This window comes from Kogia breviceps, chromosome 14 (assembly GCF_026419965.1).
Source record: "Kogia breviceps isolate mKogBre1 chromosome 14, mKogBre1 haplotype 1, whole genome shotgun sequence".
Lineage (NCBI taxonomy): Eukaryota > Metazoa > Chordata > Mammalia > Artiodactyla > Physeteridae > Kogia > Kogia breviceps.
Window position 1 is genome coordinate 28,223,797 of NC_081323.1, and position 17,144 is coordinate 28,240,940.

The 17,144-nt window shown below is 41.0% G+C and overlaps 1 protein-coding gene and 1 pseudogene across 3 annotated transcripts in view; one reads left to right on the top strand and one right to left on the bottom strand.

The window, feature by feature from the left end:
- Positions 1-17,144, bottom strand: part of DZANK1 (double zinc ribbon and ankyrin repeat domains 1) — a 76,564-nt gene that overhangs the window by 19,091 nt on the left and 40,329 nt on the right. For 2 of the 3 annotated variants that reach the window (XM_059036319.2, XM_059036320.2), the window contains 3 exons: positions 16,778-16,870; positions 9,519-9,683; positions 7,982-8,189 (listed from right to left, as the gene is read on the bottom strand). In XM_059036319.2, coding sequence (XP_058892302.1) covers positions 7,982-8,189; positions 9,519-9,683; positions 16,778-16,870 — 466 coding nt within the window. The remainder of the gene's footprint in view (positions 1-7,981; positions 8,190-9,518; positions 9,684-16,777; positions 16,871-17,144) is intronic. The other variant, XM_067013783.1, reaches the window with a different exon arrangement.
- Positions 550-1,228, top strand: LOC131740475 (lysosomal-associated transmembrane protein 4B-like; annotated as a pseudogene).

The following is a 17,144-nucleotide window of genomic DNA, read 5'->3' on the forward strand; positions in this document are numbered from 1 at the left end:
TGAGAATACTGCGGTCCAGGTCATCCTTGTCCTGGCTTATTTGTAAAGCAGAGGTCTCATAGTAGAAGAGGCAAGTCAAGAAGACCAGAGGTGACAGCTGCACCCCCTTCACTGAGTGCCCAACCGCTGAAGAGAAACACACCATTGTCCCCACCCCCTGATCCAGAGCATTGGCTCAGATATTTTGCACAAGGGAAGATAAGACAGAGAGCTCCAAATCTCCATAGGAAACCACTCCTTTGGCAAGAGTTTGAGGAAGTTCAGGCCTAAGGATAACAATGAATGATGTGGTAAAAAGCAATTAAAAGAAGCCTAGAGATAGGAGTTAAACCATAGGCTGGCCAGTTTACCAAAGAGAACCACAGAAGTAAACAGCTAAGAAGAGCTCTCCGGAAGTCTGAAAAATATCTCAAACACTGATCTCAAAAACTATCCCTATAAAGAATCTCAAATTTAATTGGATTAAGGAGCTGGCAGCAGCCGTGCGGTGGGCCCAGACCCACACGGGCGAAGCTCCTGCCAACCTGGGCGCATGCTCGCGCCACTGCGCTGGCGGCCCAAGCGATGAAGATGGTGGCCCCCTGGGCGTGGTTCTAATCCAACAGCTGCTGCCTGTGCTGCCATGTCCGCACCGGCACCATCCTGCTTGGCGTCTGGTACCTGGTCATCAATGCCATGGCACTGCTGATTCTATTGAGCGCGCTGGCTGATCCAGATCAGTATTGCTTTTCAAGTTTTGAATTCAGAGGTGACTTGGAGCTCATAGACGATGCCAACATGTGCGTTGCTATAGCAATTTCTCTTTCATGATCCTGATCCGTGCAATGGCTACTTATGGAGCATACAAGCAATACGCAGCCTGGATCATCCCATTCTTCTGTTACCAGATCTTTGATTTTGCCCTGAACACCTTGGTTGCAGTCACTGTGCTTGTTTATCCAAACTCCATCCAGGAATACATATGACAGCTGCTTCCTGATTTTCCTTACAAAGATGATATTATGTCAGTGAATCCTACCTGTTTGGTCCCTATTATTCTTCTGTTTATCAGCATTATCTTGACTTTTAAGGGTTACTTGATTAGCTGCGTTTGGAACTGGGCAGGAACTCCTCTAATGTCCTGGTTTATGTTACCAGCAATGATGCCACGGTGCTGTTACCCCTGTATGATGATGCCACTGTGAATGGTGCCGCCAAGGAGCCGCCACCACCGTATGTGTCTGCCTAAGCCTGGAAGTGTGGCATAGCTGAGAGGGATGGCTTGACTTTCATACATCAGAGCAATAGGTCTTTAATTTTACTTCTGAGATGAACTCTCTGAGCTTATTTGTTGCTGAAAGGCTACAATTTAAAATTTTAGATGTTAAGTTGAAACTCTCTGTAGTTTGAAACCTATGCTTTAGCTAGACCACCGTGATAAAGTAACTGTAGAATTCTTTCTGTGGGCTTGGGGTGGGCTCCCCTAGTCTTCCCCTAGCATTGAAACTACCCAACAATCCGGGTGAACCTTTTGTCCAAGGAGTCTGTTGTACATGCTGAGCCCCAGAGTTGAAGAATTTGTGACACTTTTCTCTCCATTCCCTCCTTTCTCTTTTGAAAGCGTAAAATAAAATCAAAATCATACAATGCTTTCCTTAGGCCACTCCAGTTTATAGAACAAACCCTTAGGAGAAAAGGAATGTTAATCATGTAAGGAGTCCATATATACACATAAATAAAACAAGAATTTCCTTAGATAGTTTATGACTTAAATTAAGTGACAATTTGAGTTTGCTGGTCAAGGATTTTGTTCACAGCCTAAATTGAGACCCTTTGTCAATTCCCGGCAGTGAGGACAGTCAGTCACCACCCTGGTCGCTGCTCTTGTACACCCATGTCTGGGGTCACAGAATGGTGTGTTAGAGGGGAACCGGTTGGTACTGTGTTGTATCAGGTTCTCCCTTTCTCACAGTTTCCCATCCCCACTCAGAGCCTAGTCTGACTCAGGGAGGACATCTATTAGCTTTTGTCAAGTGGAATTGCTGATATGTATTTACCCAACAATCTGAAAAAAGGTTTTCTTCTCTCCCTGCAAGGCACATCCTAGTACTTTGAATTTCTGAGTATGCCTCGTCATCTTTTAAAATGAGTGTAAAACAGACTTCAGAAAAATGGGAGGTGGCGGGGGTGCTTTCCTTGTGAAGTGCCCTTATCTTGACTACCTGAATTTCAAGGGACTTTTATATATTCATATGTTCAAAAGTCACAGCTCTCCTGTTTGTTCATTATTATTTTTTTTTTTTTTGCGGTACGCAGGCATCTCACATTACAGAGCATAGGCTCAGCGGCCATGGCTCACGGGCCCAGCCGCTCCGCGGCATGTGGGATCTTCCCGCACCGGGACACGAACCTGCGTCCCCTGTATCAGCAGGCAGACGCTCAACCACTGCGCCACCAGGGAAGCCCTGTTTGTTCATTATTGAATGTGCTGTAAATGAAGCCATTTGCAATTAAAGTGAGATTTGCCCACATCCAAAAAAAAAAAAAGTAATTGGATCAGCCTGTAGAGCAATTTACACCCACAGAGTGTGGTGGAAAGTAATAAAGCAATCAGCTAGCAATAAGTGGAACTTAAAGGCTGGTTATGGTCAGGGAAAGAGATGGTCAAAAAGAGGCTCGCCAAAATCGTGGTCATCCTAGGGTGACAGGGTGCATGGCCAAGGCCTCACTCTCCAAGGAGCAACTTCAGAGGCGTCCCACTGTGGGGGTGAGACAGAGCTCAGGAACCTGGTCCAGCTGGTCACTAAACAAACAGACAAGCAAATAACAGTAACAAGCCTGGAGGCGAGGTCAGTACCCAGAGTTGCTAAAATATGTTATTTTAAATGTCCAGGTTCCAAAAAGAAAAAAGAAAAATTAAGAGACAAAAAAAGAATGCAAAGAAACAAGAAACTGTGATTCATATACAGGAAAAAAAACAGGCAACAGAAACTGTGAGAGTGGTCACATGTTGGAGATTTAACAAAGATTTCAAAGCAGCCATTATAAATATATCCAAAGAACTAAAAGAAATGATGCATGAAGAAGTAAAAGAAGGTGCCTCATGAATTACAGAATATCAATAAATATGTAGAAATTATATATAAAGAGAACCAAATAGACATTGTGTAGCAGAAAAGCATAATGATTGAAATTAAAAATTCACTAGAGAGACTCAGAGGTTAATTTGAACTGGCAAAAGAAAGAATTAGCAAATTCAGAAACAGATCAACAGATATTATGCAATGCAAAAAACAGAGACAAAAAAAGAATGAAGAAAAATGAACAGAGCCTAAGAAACCTGCAGGAAACTATCAAGCATACCAACATATGCATAATGAGAATCCCAGAAGAGGTGACAGAGCAAAATACAGAAAAAATATTTGAAGAAATAATGGCCCCAAACTTCCCAAATTTGATGAAAGGTGTGAATTTACACATCCAAGCAGCTCAACAAATTCCAAGTAGGGTCCACACCAAAAGATACACTTTTAAGAGACAAAAACAGAGAATCTTGAGAGCAGCAGGAGAGAAGTGACTCATCACATACAAGGGATCTGCAAGAGATTAACAGCAGATTTCTCACCAGAAATCATGGAGGCCAGAAGACAGTGGGATATCATTTTCAAAGTGCTCAAAGGAAAAAAAAAAAACCTGTCAACCAAGAATCCTATTCCCAGAAGTTATCTTTCAAAAATGAAGGCAAAGGGCTTCCCTGATGGCACAGTGGTTGAGAGTCCGCCTGCTGATGCAGGGGACACGGGTTCGTGCCCTGGTCCGGGAAGATCCCACATGCAGAGGAGCAGCTGGGCCTGTGAGCCATGGCCGCTGAGCCTGCGTGTCCGGAGCCTGTGCTCTGCAACAGGAGAGGCCACAACAGTGAGAGGTCCGTGTACGGCCAAAAAAAATAAAAAATGAAGGCAAAACGAAGACATTACCAGACACTAAAAAACTGAGGGAAGTCATTGCTAGCAGACCATCCTATAAGAGACACTAAAGAAAGTTTTTCAGGCTCAAAGCAAATGACTCCAGACAGTAATGTGAATCCATACACACAAAAAAACAAAGAGCACTGATAAAGTAACCATGTAACTATAAAAGACATTATAAATGCCTATTTCTTTTCTTCTCCTAACAAATATAAAAATATTTTCCATAAAATAATATGTATATCGGTGTAGTATTTGTCCTATAACATATAGAAATGTAATATCTTGGCCAATAACAGCACAAAAGAGGTGGACAGGTGCAAAGCTTGATTGGGCTAAGGAAATGGCTCCAGATGGTAACTCAAATCCACAGGAGTAAACAAAACCAGCTAGAAATGGGAAGAAAGGAGGCTAACATAACAAAAGCCATAAATATATTATACAGTTGACCCTTGAACAACACAGGGGTTATGGGCACCAACCCCCCATGCAGTTGAAAATCTGTATATAACTTTAGAGTTGGCCCTCCGTATCCATGGTCCCACATCCGTGCACTCAACCAACTGTGGATCATGTAGTACTGAAGTAAGCATACAGTGAAAAAAAAAAAATCCACATATAACAGACCCACACAGTTCAAACCCATGTTGCTCAAGGGTCAACTGTAGTTCTTTCTTCTTTCAGCATTTTTAAAAGACATAAAGTTATATAAAGTAATAAATATAACAGTGTTTTGTTGGGTTTGCAACATATATAGATGTAATATATATATGTAGGCATTGTTGTTATATATACCTATAAAACCAGGAAGAAAGAACAGAGCTATATAGGAGTAGCATTTCTGTGTAACACTGGAATTAAATTACTATAAATCTGAAACATATTCTGATAAGATGTGTAAGGTAAGGGGCTTCCCTGGTGGTGCACTGGTTAAGAATCTGCCTGCTAATGCAGGGGACACAGGTTCAAGCCCTGGTCCAGGAAGATCCCACATGCTGAGGATCAGCTAAGCCTGTGTGCCACAACTATTGACCCTGGGCTCTAGAGTCCGCGAGCCACAACTACTGAGGCTGCATGCCACAACTACTGAAGCCCATGCACCTAGAGCCTGTGCTCCGCAACAAGAGAAGCCACCACGATGAGAAGCCCATATACCACAATGAAGAGTAGCTCCCGCTCACCACAACTAGAGAAAGCCCAGGCAGCAACGAAGACCCAATGCAGCCAAAATTAAAATAAATAAAAATTACACACACACAAAAGATGTAAAATGTAAGCCCTAGAGCAACAACTAAGGGAATAAGCTGGTATGGAAAAACCTGTATGAACGTTTTGGCCAACCCAATATATAGGGGAAAAAACCCGCTAAACATTCAAATCTTACATTAGAAAATATGCAACACAAAAGCAAGCAGTACAGGAGGAATAAGGGAACAAAAAGACACATTTAGAAAAGAATGAGTAAAATGGAAGACACAAATCCAACTTTATCAATAACATTAAATGTGAATGAATTTAACAACCCAATCAAAAAACAGAGATTTTAGATACTTTAGATTCAAAGATACAAACAGATTAAAAGTAAAAAATATGGAAATATATATATCATGCAAACAGCAACCACAAGAAAGCTGGACTAGCTATACTAATACCAGACAAAATAGATTTTAAGACCAAATAAAATGTTACTAGATAAAAATAGGGACATTTTATAATGAAAAAGGGTATCATGAAGGTATAACAATTATAAACAATTGTAAGTATGTACCTAATAACAGATAACCAAAATACATGAAGCAAAAACTGAGGGAAATGATGGGAGAAATAGACAACTCAGCAATAATGGCTGGATACTTTAATACTCCATTTTCAAAATGGATAGAACAACTAGGCAGAAGGTCAGCAAGAAATAGAACACTTGAACAGCACTCTAAACTAGCAGGACCTAATGGACATCTACAGAATATTCCACCCCAAAGATAATATATATTCTTCTCAAGGGCACATGGAACATTCTCCAGGATAGATCATATGTTAGGTCATGTCAAGTCTCAATGCATTTAAAAGGGTTAAAATCATACAAAGTATGTTTCTGATCACAATAGAATGAAACTAGAAATCAATAGCAGACAGAAATTTGGGGAACTCACAAATATTTGGAAATTAAATAATTCTTAAACAACCAGTGGGTCAAAGAAGAAACCACAGGGGAAACTAGAAAATTCATTGTTTAAAGAAAATGAAGAAGATACAACACCAAAACTTATGGGATGCAGTGAAAGCAGCACTCACAGGGAAATTTATAGTTGTAAATGCCTACATTAAAAAAGAAGGTAGGTCTCAAATCAAGACCTGAACCCCACAAAATAAATAAATAAATAATTTCACCTAAAAAAAAAAAAAAAAGACCTGAACCTTTGACCTTGAGAAACTAGAAAAAGAGCAAACTCCACCTAAAGCAAGAAGAAATAAGGAAATAATGAAGATTAGAGTGGAAATTAACGAAAGACAGAACAGAAAAGCAATACAAAAAAATCAACAAAACCCGAAGTTGGTTCTTAAAAAGAGATCAGCAAAATTGGCAAATCTTTATCTACACTCACCAAGAAAAAGAGAAGTGACTCAAATTGCTAGAATCAGAAATTAAATAGGGGATATTACCACCAACCTTATTGAAATAAAAAGGATTATAAAGGGATACTGTGGACAACTGGATGCTAATAAATCAGGTAACTCAGATGAAATGATGCTCAGCATCATTAGTCATCAGGGAAATGCTGATCAACACCATAATGAGACACTGCTCCACACCCACTAGGATGCTTGTAATGAAAATGTCAGATAATAACAAGTGCTGATAAAGATGGAAAAATCGGGCTTCCCTAGTGGCGCAGTGGTTGAGAGTCCGCCTGCCGATGCAGGGGACACGGGTTCGTGCCCTGGTCCAGGAAGATCCCACATGCCGCGGAGCGGCTGGGCCGGTGAGCCATGGCCGCTGAGCCTGTGCATCTGGAGCCTGTGCTCCGCAACGGGAGAGGCCACAACAGTGAGAGGCCCGCGTACCACCACAAAAAAAAAAAAAAAAAAAAAAGATGGAAAAATCGGTACCCTCATACACTGCCAGTCAGAATGTAAAATAGTGCAGCCACGTTGGAAAAAAGTCCAGAAGTTCCTCAGAAAGTTAAATACATTACCATTTGACCCAGCAATTGCACTCCTATGTACATACCCAAGAGAAATGAAAATATATGCCACAGAAAAATCTCTACGTGAATGTTCAGAGCACCACTATTCTTAACAGTCAAACCTGTTCACACACACACATACACACAAAGCTGGACACAACTCAAATGTCTATTACTGATGAACATACAAACAAATGTCATATATCCACACAATAGAACATCACTGAGCTATTAAAAAAAAAAAGAATGAAGTACTGAAAACATGTTACACGGACAAAACTTGAAAACATCATACTAAGTGAAAGAAGCCGGTTACAAAAGATCATATTATATGCTTCCACTTATATGTCCAGAATAAGCAAATCCATAAAGACAGAAAGTAGATAAGTGATCGTTACACCCTTGGGAGGAGGATGTACAGGGTTTACTTCTGGGGGGATGAAAAGGTTCTAGAAATGCAGTGGTGATGGGTGTACTGCTCATGTACTAAATGCCACTGAATTGTACCCTTTAAAATGGTTAAGATGGTGTATTTTATGTCATGTGCATTTGCCACAATAGAAAAAGAGATTATGGCAGCTAGCAGTAATGACACAGACTAAGCACATTTCTGTGTTAGTAGTACACATTCTTATGTGCAACTTCATTTACCAACATGACAACGAGGCTAAGAGTCAAAACATGCTAAAAGTTTAAGGAAGTGCTATTACTCATACAAAGCAAAATTACTTAAAAAAAGAAAAATAAAGGCACTTCTTGTACATAAAAATGAATCTAAAGGAAGATAAAAAACAGAATTTTCTTTCAGGGAAAGAGTGGGTTCTCTTCTGAGAGGAGAGAGTGTCTCACCTCTCCCTGGGCTGACGGCTGTGAGGAGAGGTTTACGGTCACTCATTTTCTCCTGCCTCTGCTTCTGAGAAGCCATTTCCAGTTCCTTTTTTGCCAGGAGGGTCCCAGATGGGTAGAACAGGCCAGTGGTCTGTGTGCCCACATCCTTCTTAGGCCCAGCATCAGGCTTGAGCAAAGGAACATTTAGGGGCTGCCAGGCAGATCGAGGCTGTATGAGCAAGGCAAAAAACATTAAAAAAAAAACTATAATATAAATTAATTAATTCTCCATTTTATCACAGAAAACAACAATTCTAATCAGGAGTAAAAGTATCTCCAAAACACTGTACTTTGAACTAAAAGGGGTTTTCAGGCCCTGCCTCCCCTTCTTTGCTTGTTTTTCCCAGCAACTCCCAGCCTGAGCCCTGAAGCCAGCCCCATCCCTTGTCCACTGACTGTCTCAAATTCGTCAAATCAACTGATGCTCCCTGTCCTGCCGCCTGAGGTCTGGAAATCTATCCTCTCAGCTCTACAATCCAGAGGAGCATAGACTTTACTACCCATCCACACTCAACTACTGGGCACCAACATTTTCTCTGAGACACTCTCCTGCATCTGGGCCTGGGGACCTGAGAGGAGCACCATGCAAGGATATGTATGTTGCACAGTGCACAAAAGCACTGCATCTAAAGGGGTAATATTCACATAGTGGACATTGTATGTTTGCATATTTATTAGGACAATTTTTATGGTAAAAGAAAATGTCTAACAAAATTAGTAAATTACAATCAATTTCCAGCAGATGGCAGTCAATTATCTTGAGAAAAAAAACACCATGTCTCATTTGCACAAAGGTGCCACCTCGGTTATTGGCAGTCCGGGATCTGCAAGTGTTTTCATTTGGGTTAAGAAACCATGAACTCCCTAAAAATGAATGCAAAGTTGCTGAGTGCACGTGCATTCTCTCTAACAATCATCAATCTTCAAATTCTTCTAATGAAGAGATTTGAAGAATCTAAAGAAGAGAAGAAACCCGAAAAGTCTTTCTGTAGCTTAGACAAATTCATAGAAGTCTAACACAAAGCTGGTTACAGATTAAGTCCTTCTGAAAATAACCTTGTGAGATTTTCCTCAAATATGCCCAGTTGTTATAAGTGGCGAAAGCAATTTTACGAACCCAATATAAGTTTTCTAAAATATACAAGAGCAGGGGGAAAGTTCTTGGCATGCTACTCAAGAAATTCATGAGACGAGAATACATTCTATCCCATGTATTTTAAAGCTCCCTAATGACATCCATCTATTACCTTGCACACGCAGTTAGACCTCGATTTACTACAGATAAATGCATATTTACATCTTTGAATTCTGCAGAAATCACTCGAGTGTTTAAAACATAACGTGGTTGAAGTTATTTACACACCCAGTTGAAAGTCCATGAGCAAGGTCTAAGTGTTTCGGCTCTCTTCCCCTGGGTTGGCTCACAGGGTCGAGAATACAAATTCAGAGTCACAACCCCTTCCTGGGTCCAGTTCTTACTACCATGGAGGGGCCTCACCTCAGCAAAAGGGCCAGGTTCTCCAGCAGCTGGAGCCAAGCTGTTCTCCACACTAGGTCTGGCCAAGGACTTCACGTAAATACCACAGGAGCCACAGAATCGTGCAGATGGGTGATTGCTGGCTCCACATTTATAACAAATGGAGTAGTAAGTTGCAACGCCAGGCTAGAGGATAGAAAATACTTTTATATTTTCATGAATATCAGAGACACAATTTTCCCATACAAATTACGCTCATACCATACAATCTGCAGCCATCCAAAGAACACATGCCCATACCCTCTGACCCTGTAATTCTACCTTCTAGAATTTATCCTACAGATGGACAAATTCACAAAGAAGTATATTCAAGACCATTCCCTGCAGGATTGTGGTTTTAGAGGAAATAACTGGCAACAGCCAGCCCTAAATATCCAGCACCAGGGGATGGTCTAAACCCACCATGGGACATACAGACAGCAGAAAAAATGAGGAGGTTACTAACGAGATACACTGCTAGGAGCAAAGAACTGGGTCTGTATTCATATTAAACTACCAGTTACTTATTAATGCATTGAATGGCTGAAAGAAGACCTCAGAAAGTCACAGTGATACTTGATAACAATGATTACTTCTGGGGGTAGGAGCCATGGGACTAGGATGGGAAGGGAGACTAACCCTTCACACAAAACCTCTTGCATTATTTATATGTGACCCTTACTTCAATAAATAATTCTGAGTGTTTCATTAAAAAGGTAAGCAGACAATTCATAAAAGAAGAAAACACCAGGAGTCAGTAGATGAGTGAAAAGGTTTAACCTCAAAAAATGCAGATGAAAACAGCAATGAGAGACCTTCTCAATTTGAGAGAACTAATGATCTCTGTCTGCAGATTCTTAGGGAAATAGGTGCTAGGACCCAAATCCCAAGAAGCGATTTCAGCAAGGCTGTGGAAGTGAGGAGCCTGGCTCTGGGGGCGCCCTGAGGAACAGAGAAGCTGTGTTAAAACCCCCATGGAGGCTCCATATCAAGCTCAGAAGCAAGCTTCCCCTGCTCTCATGTGGACGGGTGGACACAGGGCCATACAGGCGGGTCAATACTCCAATCCCTCTCCCAATCCAGAAGAGAAGGAAGCCCCAAACCAGTGCAAACCCTGGAAATACGGTACTTCTGCCCTAAAGAGCAAAACTATGATGAGCTTCACCAGTGAATAAATTAGAACAAAGAGCATGCGCTCCTTCATGGAAAGTCGATGAAACTGGTGCCTCACATATCTTGAAGCCCCCGTTACCTGGGACGCCAAAGGCAGCGTGCCCACTGCCCTCACTGTGAGGATGTTACTAGAGAAAAAGCCTAAGGAGAGGGGGCGGCCTGAGGGGTCACGGCTGAGGCTCATCCTCTCTCCTTTGGACTCTGGTTTCCATCTGGAAATGTCAACTTACTTGTCACTCCTGACACAGGAGAAGAATTATTTTCTTTGGGGGAGGGAGTTGGGATTGTCTCGTGAGACTTTCTGAGACTCTGGCAGGCGGACCTGGACTAGAATCTTTGCTCCCGTTGCTAAACCTGCTAAACCCCACGGCAGAGCTGGCACGCGGGCGCCCTGGTCAGCTCTGTTTACAGATGAGGGAAAGCGAGGCACCGAGGGGGTGAGCCCCGCGATCTGAACCCAGGCCAGCCGACTCTACGCTATAGCCTGGCTTTCATCCACGACTCCATGCAGCCCCTTCAACACAGTGGCTCCCTCACAGGGCGTTCCTGCGGCGGGATTTCACCCGGTTAAGCGCAGCGCAGTCCGCAGGAGTGCTCAGCACAGGGTCAGGCTCCCTGTGTCAGCTTCTTTCTCACTAGACCTGATTTCCTGAAGGGAAAGGACTCTCATTTCACACTTTTCCCCACAAGCACAGGACCTGGGACACTGGCACCTGGGAGCCATTCAAGTAGTTACTGAATGAATCAATCGATCAATGAATAACTGACTCCACTGATAATGGAATGTGTGCACGTATTATAGAAAGTGTTTACTAAGGACAATTTTTCCTCAAAGAAAACTATGCGCCCAGTGTATCCTGTTTTACTTCAGGGACTGCTCTGTTGTCCTAAAATATACATCTATCCAGAAAGAAGCTACACCAGCTCCCAACATCCACAGATTCTGAGAAAGAAGACCCCTTTTGTATATACTTATCCTGCCCCATTTATGTGCAATTAAAGGAAGACTCTTTGGGATAAAATCAAAGGAGAAACGCTTTGGAAACTTTTCCTTCAGACTGAAATTTCAATTTATCCTGCTGTTAAAGCAGGGTTTTGATACAAAACTTGCTAATCTGGGTTTCTAAATACAAAGCCTTCAGACCTTTCATTGAAATGCACAATGATTCAGTTATACATATATACATTCATACGTATATGTGTGTGAATGTGTATATATATATTTTTTTCTCTTAATTTCTTTATAAGCCATACAATTGTTTAAAACAAACCACAACATTCTTGAAGGGTTTATGATGTATAAAGGTGTAATATGTGTAACTGTAACATAAAGGATGGGGGAAAGGGTATGAACCTCTATAGTTGCAAGATTTCTGTATTTAACCTGATGTGGTACAATAATAACTAATTAGACTAAAAAGTTAAAAATGTATATTTTAATCATTAGGGCAACTACTAAAAGATAATGCCAAGAAATACAGCTAAAAAGCCAACAAGAAAATTAAAATATAATTCTAAAAAGTATTCCAAAACCCCCCAAAGGCAAGAAAGTAGGAACAAAGGAAACAAAACAGATGGGAAAACTAAAACTCAATAATCAATAATAAAATGGTAGATCAGGGCTTCCCTGGTGGCGCAGTGGTTGAGAGTCCGCCTGCCGATGCAGGGGACACGGGTTCGTGCCCCGGTCCGGGAAGATCCCACATGCCGTGGAGCAGCTGGGCCAGTGAGCCATGGCCGCTGAGCCTGCGCGTCCGGAGCCTGTGCTCCGCAACGGGAGAGGCCACAACAGTGAGAGGCCCGCGTACAGCAAAAAAAAAAAAAAAAGGTAGATCAAAAACCAAACATACCAATAATTACATTAACCTCTGATGGATAAAACATTCCACTTAAAAGGCAGAAATTATCACAATGGATTTTTTTAAAGGAAAAACAAAAAAATCCCCAAAATTTTAAATTTTAAAAAATAAAAAGGAAAAACAACTATATGGAAGCCACAGACAAGGTGCAACTATAGAGGCTGGAAATAAATACATAGATAAAAATATTCCATGTAAACAATAAAAAAGAAGGCTGGAGTGGTTCTGTATCAATATAGGATAACACAAGTTTAGGGGAAAAAATGTATTACAAGAGATAAAGAGGGAAATTTCATAATGATAAAGGTTAGATTCACCAGGAAGACATAATAAAAAATGTTTATGTGCTTAACAAAATACATGATGCAAAAAGTGACAGAATTAAAGACAGAAGTAAACAGTTCCAGAATCATTGTTGGAGGTTTTAATACCCCTTTCTCAGCATTTATCAGATTAGAATATGATCAGCAAAAACATATAAGATCTGTGCAACATTACACTTTGACTTCATTGATATTTATAGAATACCCACAATGACAGAACACACTTTTAAGTGCAGCTGAGATGTTTTCCAGGTTAGACTATATACTGGGCCATAAAACAATTTTCATTGACTGAAAATAACTCAAATCATACCGGGTATGTTCTCTGACTATAATGGAATAAAATTATAAATGAGTAACAATAAGATAAAGGAAACCCCATATATTTGGAAATTAAACAACCAACCTATAAATAAATCATAGGTCAAAGGAGAAATCACAGGGATGTTAGAAAATATACTTTAATAAAATTTTAATAAAACTAAACTGAATTATAATAAAAATACAACTTACATAAATTTGTGGAATATTGCTAAAGAAGTTCTTAGAGATAAAATTGTAGTCTCTTTTTAAAAAGAAGAAAAATTTTAAATCAAAGATTTGAATTCTCACCTTAAGAAATCAGAAAGAGAATATTAAATAAAATCGAAAACAAAGAGAAGAAAGGAAACAATAAAGAGGAAAATTCCAAAAAATAAAACCAAAAAATAGAGAAAATCAATGAACCAGAAGCTAGTTCTCTGAAAAGATCAATAAAAGTTTCAAGTCTCTACGGGACTTCCCTGGTGGTGCAGTGGTTAAGAATCCACCTGCCAATCCAGGGGACACAGGTTTGAGGTTTGAGCCCTGGTCTGGGAAGATCCCACATGCCAAGGAGCAACTAAGCCCATGAGCCACAACTACTGAGCCTGTGCTCTAGAGCTCGTGAGCCACAAATACTGAGCCCCTGTGCCACAACTACTAAAGCCTGTGTACCTAGAGCCCGTGCTCCACAGCAAGAGAAGCCACCACAACGAGAAGCACATGCACCACAATGAAGAGCAGCCCCCCTCACCACAACTAGAGAAAGCCCACACACAACGAAGACCCAACACAGCCAAAAATAAATAAATAAATAATTTTTAAAAAAACTATAAGTCTCAGGACTTCCCTGGTGGCGCAGTGGTTGAGAGTTCATCTGCTGATGCAGGGGACAGGGGTTCATGCCCCAGTCGCCACGGAGCGGCTGGGCCCGTGAGCCATGGCCACTGAGCCTGCACGTCCGGAGCCTGTGCTCCGCAACGGGAGAGGCCACAGTGAGAGGCCCGCATACCGCAAAAAAAAAAAAAAAAAAAAAAAAATTATAAGTCTCTAGCTGGAGAGAGAGACTGAGAAAAAGAGAGAAAAGGCGGGAGAGAGGATGAGAGAGAGAGAGAGGAAACTGAGAACACAAATTACAAACATCTGGAACAAAAGAGGCAGTCACACTACAGATCCTACAGACATTAAAATGGTAAAGAGGGGATGTCATGAAAAAATGCCTGATGATACCAAGTGTTGGTGACAATGCAGAGAAACTGGAACCTCCATATCTCACTGGTAGGAATGTAAAACGGTATAGACACTTTGGCAAAAAAGTACGGCAACATCTTATAAAATTAAAGAGGAACTTAGATGGAACCAGCAATCCCAGTCCTATGTATTGACCCAAGAGAAATGAAAACTACATCCACACACAAACTTGCATGCATTATTCATAATAGCTTGAAACTGGAAACAACCCAAGTGCCTGTTAACTGGTGAATGGATGAATTCATTATAGTATATCCATACGGTGGAATAGTACTCAATGATCAAAATTTTTTTAAAATTAATACATACAACATGAATGAACCTCAAAACATTATGGTAAGTGAAGGAAATCAAACACACACACACAAGAGCTACATACTTCCTTAAAAGGCAATGCCACAGTGTCCAAAGGAATGAGTATTTTCTGGGGCTGGTGATTATGGGAGGGGTTCAGCTGCCAAGGAACATGAGGAAACTTTTTACGGTAATGGGACTGTTCTGTATCTTTATGGTAGTGGTGGTTTAAATGACTGTATATAACTACCAACAGTCATTAACCTGTAAAATTAAAATAGGCGAGTTTTATTGCTTATAAATTATACCTCTGTAAAACTTGGAACAAAAAGAGTTCCTTCAAATCAGCTAGTCTTACACTGTAGGTAATAAGACACAGCATTAACAGATACCTTGGGGAATTCCCTGGCCATCTAGTGGTTAATACTCTGCACTTCCACAGCTGGGGTGCACGGGTCCGATCCCTGGTCGGGAACTAAGATCCCACAAGCCACGTGGTGTGGCCAAAAAAAAAAAAAAAAAAAAAAAGATATCTTGGCCAACCTTCCTGTTGGGGGGGAATTGTTGTAAATCAACAATTAAAAAGAAAAATTTAAATAAAAGCAGAGAAAAGAAGTTACAAGATTTTTTTAAAGGTAAACTGTCTCCTCCAAAGAGGAGTCGTAACCCCAGAACCTGGGGTTAAATTTTTTTCTTAAAAAAATGTGACCTTATTTGGAAATAGGATCTTTACAGAGGTAATCAAGTTATTATAAAATGAGGTCATTAGGGGGGCCCTCATCCAGTATGACTGGTGTCCTTATAAAAAAGGGAGACAGAGAGACACACACCCAGAGAGAAGGGGGTGTGAAGTCATACAGGGAGAAGGTGGCCAGGTGACTGGGGTGATGCACTCCACAGGGAGCTGGAGAGAGTTCCTTCCCCAGAGCGTCATGGACAACAGGGCTCTGGCAGCATCTTCATTCTGGACTCCAGGTGCCCAAAACTGTGAGACAATGAAACTCTGCTGTTTCCAGCTGCTCGGTTTGTGGTACTTTGTGTTGGCAGCCCCGGGATCGCAACCCCTCTGCCTGCTGAGACTAACGTGCTGATCATCACATGCTTGTCCAGCTTCCCAAGTAATTGCTCCGAGATGAGAACAAACCCCCCCAAACAGAGAGAAATATTATACAATGGCCCCGAGGAAGCAAGTATTTTTCTTCTAAACTGGCTAGTAAATGCTGACTTCTTCATGGGATTGTTAGGCCAGGGCAAGAGCCACCAGGAAGTAATTTTAAACTTCATCGGAACATTTATAAACATAAAACAGATCAGCTACACGGAACCTATTCACTATATTTAAATTCCTTCATTTTAAACACTCAAGTTAGGCTGGCAGGAAATCCATCGATGGGTGCCCACCATGCTCTCAATTTCAAAACACAGCAGGCACACTGTGGAATTGAGTCTATTTTTGATTAAAGCCTCATTTCACTTAAGTGCTGAAAACTCACTTATTTTTGTTGAAAATACTACCTATAGTTGTTACCAGCACTTGTACTTTGCAACTTGCTTTCCTAGGATAGGGAATTTGGGACTTGACATGTAGTATAAAATCAGCATGTGTACATTTTGCTTATTGATATGCTGTGATCTGAAGGAATCTGAAATGTTTTACCAAAATAAAGCTTAAATTTTTTCTTAAAAGACAAAAACAAAAACAAAAAACCACAGCAGGCACAGTCCACACAGACGTGCCTGCCTGTGAGTGAAATGTGAACGGCCCCTACCCCGCTGGCTGCCGCCAGCCTTCCATGCAGTCACTAAATGAAATTGTAAGAAATTTCCAACTTGATTGAATCACCCTGAAGACTCTGAAAACAGTTTTGTACTGGTGAACATAGAAATGTTGCTTTCACTTTACCATGAGCAGCTTCTTTTGATCTCTCCCCTCTCTTCCCCTACAAACTTCCTCTCCCCTCTGCAGACTATATTTCTTATCACTAACACTGAACATTTATCAGCCATTAAAATACAGGACTGGTACGTGCAGTCAACCTACCTCTTGTGATGAAGGCAGGGGCCCCTCACAGGTGACACAGTATCTCAGGTGAGCAGGGTTCCCTGTGCCGCAGGTGCGGCACATCACTTTCTCCTTGCAAACAGAGAATGAGAAATATGTTTTTCCATGGAGGCTCTCTAATTTCTTCACAGATAAATGTATTCATTTTTCCTGCCAATTCATCTACATAGTATAGCATACTAGGACAAAAGGGTGTTAATAAGGTGGAACAATATAAGAGGTACATTATCTACCACGATGATGATTAGCAGTCAGATATTCTGATCATTTCATGATCGAAAACTTATCTTTCAAAATAACTTACACGGAACACAAGTTTGAATACACACATACACACACACCATGC